General features: G+C 38.4%; 1 protein-coding gene across 2 annotated transcripts in view; it reads right to left on the reverse strand.

The window, feature by feature from the left end:
* SULF1 (sulfatase 1) overlaps positions 1-5000 on the reverse strand; it is a 492521-nt gene that overhangs the window by 95574 nt on the left and 391947 nt on the right. For both annotated transcript variants that reach the window (XM_044067158.1, XM_044067159.1), the window contains exon 12: positions 594-840. In XM_044067158.1, coding sequence (XP_043923093.1) covers positions 594-840 — 247 coding nt within the window. The remainder of the gene's footprint in view (positions 1-593; positions 841-5000) is intronic.

Consider the following 5000-nt stretch of genomic DNA (forward strand, 5'->3'; position numbering starts at 1 on the left):
GGGCATTAAACACAGCATCACCTTGAAGATGGGGGCAGCTCCCTTACTAAGTTAATATGCATTCATGCAAGTGTTGCATCCAACAAGCTGGGAGCACATTAAGGCATAAAATAAGCTGCGAGTACCTGTGGCAAGCAATCACAATTCTGAATACTCATTGCCACATCCCATCTCAGATGCTAAACAGTGACCCACTCTGACCCCTAACTGCACAACTCTACTTAACAGATACAAGTAGTCTCTGATTCAGAGAATAAAATCAGACAAAAGGATATGCAGAACTACAGAGACTGGTGTCCAGCAGCACACACCAGTGTCACAGTACCCAAAGAATTAGTATGCTCAGAATCTGCTAGCAATATACTCTGTATTCTATGGATCATACTCTGTCTTGAGCCTACATAAAGCCACATTGCCAAAATCAAAGTTAAATGAACCACACTGGCTACAATGTAAAGGTCACATAAAACAAATCTGTCAAAATAAATGAAATATCATGGACAATGTCATGTTCATCTATCGCACTTGGTACCCACTGAAATAAAATGGTTACACATTAGAAAAAAACATTAAAATGTAGTAAATGTTCTTACTTGTGTGTTACTTGGACAGATTTTGGCAAATTCAATGAATTACTGCTGTCACCAAGCATTTCTTCATCATCAACATCAACATCATAATCTTCAAATTCCTCTTCCTCATCATATTTATAATGGCGTTTGCTAATGTTTCTTGGCTGGTCTGGTTCAGATTCTTCTTCAAACTCCATGTCATAAATATTTTCATCAAATTCATCAACTGCACGAGCAGGTCGAGTATGAACAAAGCGTGGCTTAAATTCTAGACAGTATTAAGAAATGTTTTAGCAAAGTATCTATCGGAAAATGTATGTATATAATAATGCATGGTAAGCTTACATTTTTATAATGGGGAACTTTTCAGAAAAAAGTAGCATGCATGCATGCTAGTACTCAGAAAATCAGATCTTTAAGGGTAACTCTTCAGGAATCAAACACAGTAAACCACACCAGCTACTGTTAGTTAACCATCACTTTCCAAAGGGGGTCCCTATGTACAGCAGATTATTTCTCCACCAGTGCCTGTTCACAACCTAAGTTCACTTACAAAGCTGCACTCCATTTTCCCCACATTTTCCATCCTTCTGCATTACGGACCTTCTTAATTTGCTCATGCTAGTCACCTACTTGGTGCCATCTTAACTGACATGGTTTTCTCTTTCTCTCCGTTTAATGAGGGAGGCTAATTAAATATGTCTACAGAGGACTTCTGCAGCTTCTGATGGTCCTAATTGGGTTGTGGGAAATAACAACCAAACAACCTTGAGCTGTTTATTGCTAGTTTAACCCAGCTTGCAGGTTACTGAGAGACGGTGTTATATTACTTGGCCAAATGGCGTTTAACCAAATCTCAAAAACTCTAACCAAACGGTTGAAATCTGCAAAGTATGCAAACTACTTGAAATTTTGCCAGCTTAAACAGCCATTCTGTATACCAGAAATAAATCCAATAAAAAAAAAATTCTTCCTTACTTATGGAATAACCCCCACCTCCACGGTCTTCTGCAAGTACTAAACTGTCAGGTTGACATCTCAATTTAAAGTCCATTTTTTTGACACTTAAGTAGGGAATTTTGGATCACTGCACAGTTTCTGTCCTTGTGAAATAGCATGAAAGATGGATCACACCAAGACATCCAGCTCTAATAACCTGTGAACTAAGGATTTGCATAATCTTTCTGGTCATTAATGTCTGAAGACCTCAGTTGCTCAAACTGGATAGTGCAAAAAACTGTGGTGTGGAGCCGAATCCCAGACAGAGATTGGATCCTTCATAACCGATTTTAAATGCAAGATATTACAGACAGGAAAGCACAGATAAAAATCAGACAGTCCCAAAGCTTTATCCTATACTGTCATAGTAGGTAGAAATGGCCAAAAAGCGAGTCATGGCATTAGATTTTTCAAAGAACCATCTCCAGTGTGAAATGCTACTAGTGCAAAATGAGCTATTAAGTGCAAGAACCTTTGAATGTCATAGCAGATTTTTGTTCTGCAGAATATTTCAGCAAGTTTCCTGCAAAGTAAAACCTGTAAAGACAATGACAGCATGCAAAACCTGATTGTTGCTAAAGGGCAAAGGCAAGACACCTTTTGTGCATATGCATAAGAAAAAGATAGTGCACATGTACAGATCTGTTCAAAGAGACAGAAGGGATTACTTAAAGGAATGAAAGCGGTCTCATAGCTATCCTATCACTATGTAAACTGTAAACCTTGTCTCTAGAGGATTGTCACTGCTGAAGTGAAACCCTGACCCCATGTGTAAAAACAAGGAAAAGGGGTTGTGGATTGACAGATGTAAACTGCAGTGTTTACTAAACTTTAAGGCCTGCAGTTTAGAAATCCTTCTGGCTGAGGTGACTGTATGTTATATGTTGGTTTAAAATAAGGTAGCATTAGCTTCTTCATCATGAAATAAGGGAAAGAGCACACAGAGCAGCTCTAAAAGTAGCACTCCTTTCAGGGAGATTTTACTGTCAGGTTTGAGAATACCTAACAGATAACTGATAGTGGCATGCATACAGAAAGATGGCAGCTTTTAAAGTGAGATTTATAAATAACCCACCATTAAGAACATGGCAAGATATTTTCTACCAAATTAGCTTCCTTCAGAAGCAAAGGGTATTGTTTGGTAATTTAAGTGATTGCTGGAGGAAAAACAGAATCTTGGGAATCAATTCACCACTTCATTCCCAGTCTAAGGTAACTGATCAAGAAATAGCCAACTTAACATTTTTTTCACAAATATTCAAACCTCTGACATAACATAACATAACACATGGAACAAGTATGCCGAGCAGAAGTAACATCTCTTTCTATGTAATTATTGCGGAGCTTTTCTTCCCAGGCCTCCACTGAAAATGAGATCATTCTATGCCCAGTGGACTTTCCCGGTAGGTAAGCAAAAATAAATGTCCTGGGACTTCTAACTACTCCCATAACTTTGCTTCAAGCTCCTTAGAAGTATACACTGACTACATATAACAAAAAAAAAAACAAAAACAAAAAAAAAGTCACGCTTTCTTCCTCAAGATTAAAATGTTTGATGCATTCCCTAGCAACAGCGTATTAGAGATTTACCATTTTTGATTAACATGGAGTTCTCAGATTAAATACCCCAAAGGTTACACATCTTCACTTAGCTGATCCTCCAACAGACAAATACACAATTACTTTTTGACTTCTATTAAATTCACATTGTCATCCTTGAAAGACCAATGTTATCATTGCAGAAATCAGAGAGCTGTATAGGTATACATAATATAGACATCTAATCTGGGACCCAAACCTGTCATAACTCCATGTAAAGAGCATATCAAGTAAGAATTAATATAGCAATAACTCACGCCTGGGTGTGGGTAATGCTGGATTTACCCACGGTTGGTGTGGTTTGGTCACAACGGCGAGGCCAGAGTGGCCAAACAAAGCCAACTGTGGGTAAATCCAGCATTATACCTAAATGTTATTGCTATCTAATGACACTATTTAAAAAAAAAAAATCACTTTTCTTAAATAATGGCATTGTAGAATGCCTCCTTGCTGTCCTTCCGCAGCTGTCTGATATTCTGCGGCAGTTCTGATGTACTGCACATGTGTATCCCTATGCAGTACATCAGAGCTGTGGGCAAAAGCAACTGAGAAAGCAAGATCTCCGTTGCTTTTTACAAACGGTCTCGTTATGTTAAAGGAGTTTAACATAGCGAGACAGCTTTAAAAAAAGCAAAGGAGATTCTCCGTTGCTTTTTTTAAAGCTGTCTCGCTATGTTAAAGGAGTTTAACACAGCGACACAGTGTGAAGCAACGGAGATCTTGCGTTCTCTGCTGCTGTAAAAAAACAGTTATAGTAATGGAAAAAGTCCGGGCGACCGGATCTTTTTCCATTACTATAACTCTGATTTACAATGTGCATGCTGACCAATCAGCGTGCACATTTTTGAATATTAATGGGGGGTCGTTGTTTAATCATTAATTGTAAACGCTCTGGTTCACTGGTAACCTGACCTCCCCTGGATCACAAGGCAATTCTATCTTTACCTGTCTCTTTCTCATATACTGTCACCTATAATACATACTACCACTAGCCAGCCCATTAGCATAACCACATTGTCTGGGTCCTTGTCAGGATTCGAGAACAATTCTAGATGTGGCTCTGCACCGTGGTATGTCAGCCTGATTGATTCTTCTCCAGTGGGCCTGTCTTCTCCAGCAACCCCCCTGCTCCTCACACCTTTAGTATGTTCCTATTAGTTCTTTGACTGCTTGGTCGCTTCATCTTTCATCATTTCTGTTTAAGCTCCAAGAGGAGCTTACTTCCAAAGTTACACTGCTACTTTACTTGTAAAATTAATTCTTACCAAATCCAACACTAGACAGGTAGACGTCCACTCCATAGAAAGACAGGCATACAGACAGGCCTAACTGCTGTCAGCATAGAAAGTGGGAACATTTTCAGTTGTTTTTCTTAATCTTACAAGCATCCACCTTGTCTTAGCTCAGTTTTGTTCATCCGGATCAAGACCCACAAGTTATGAACACCCTAAATCTTACACAGGGTGATTGGTTGAAGACCAAAAAAATGAAGGTCACTTGTGATAATTCTAGGGCTATGTGGAATTCACTTATGGCTTTTCCTTTACCAAGCAGGCATACAAGTCTTGGAATCTTTGTTGAAGCAAACTAAGAAATACAGAAGTATACTTCTTCTGGAAACTGTATTCACAGTACTGACAGAATTCACAAAGAAGCAAGGGAAACTGAACAAAAATAAATTCTCCTGGGTACTATATATACATATATATATATATATATATATATATATAGTATGAAGAATTGTGCAAGTAGATTTAATGTGTTTATGGATTTACAACTGTGCAAGTGAATATAATGTGTTTCCTCTCTCTCTCTCTTTTGACTCCTCCA

This window comes from Protopterus annectens, chromosome 3.part1 (assembly GCF_019279795.1).
Source record: "Protopterus annectens isolate FY-2018-M chromosome 3.part1, PAN1.0, whole genome shotgun sequence".
Taxonomy (NCBI): Eukaryota; Metazoa; Chordata; order Ceratodontiformes; family Protopteridae; genus Protopterus; species Protopterus annectens.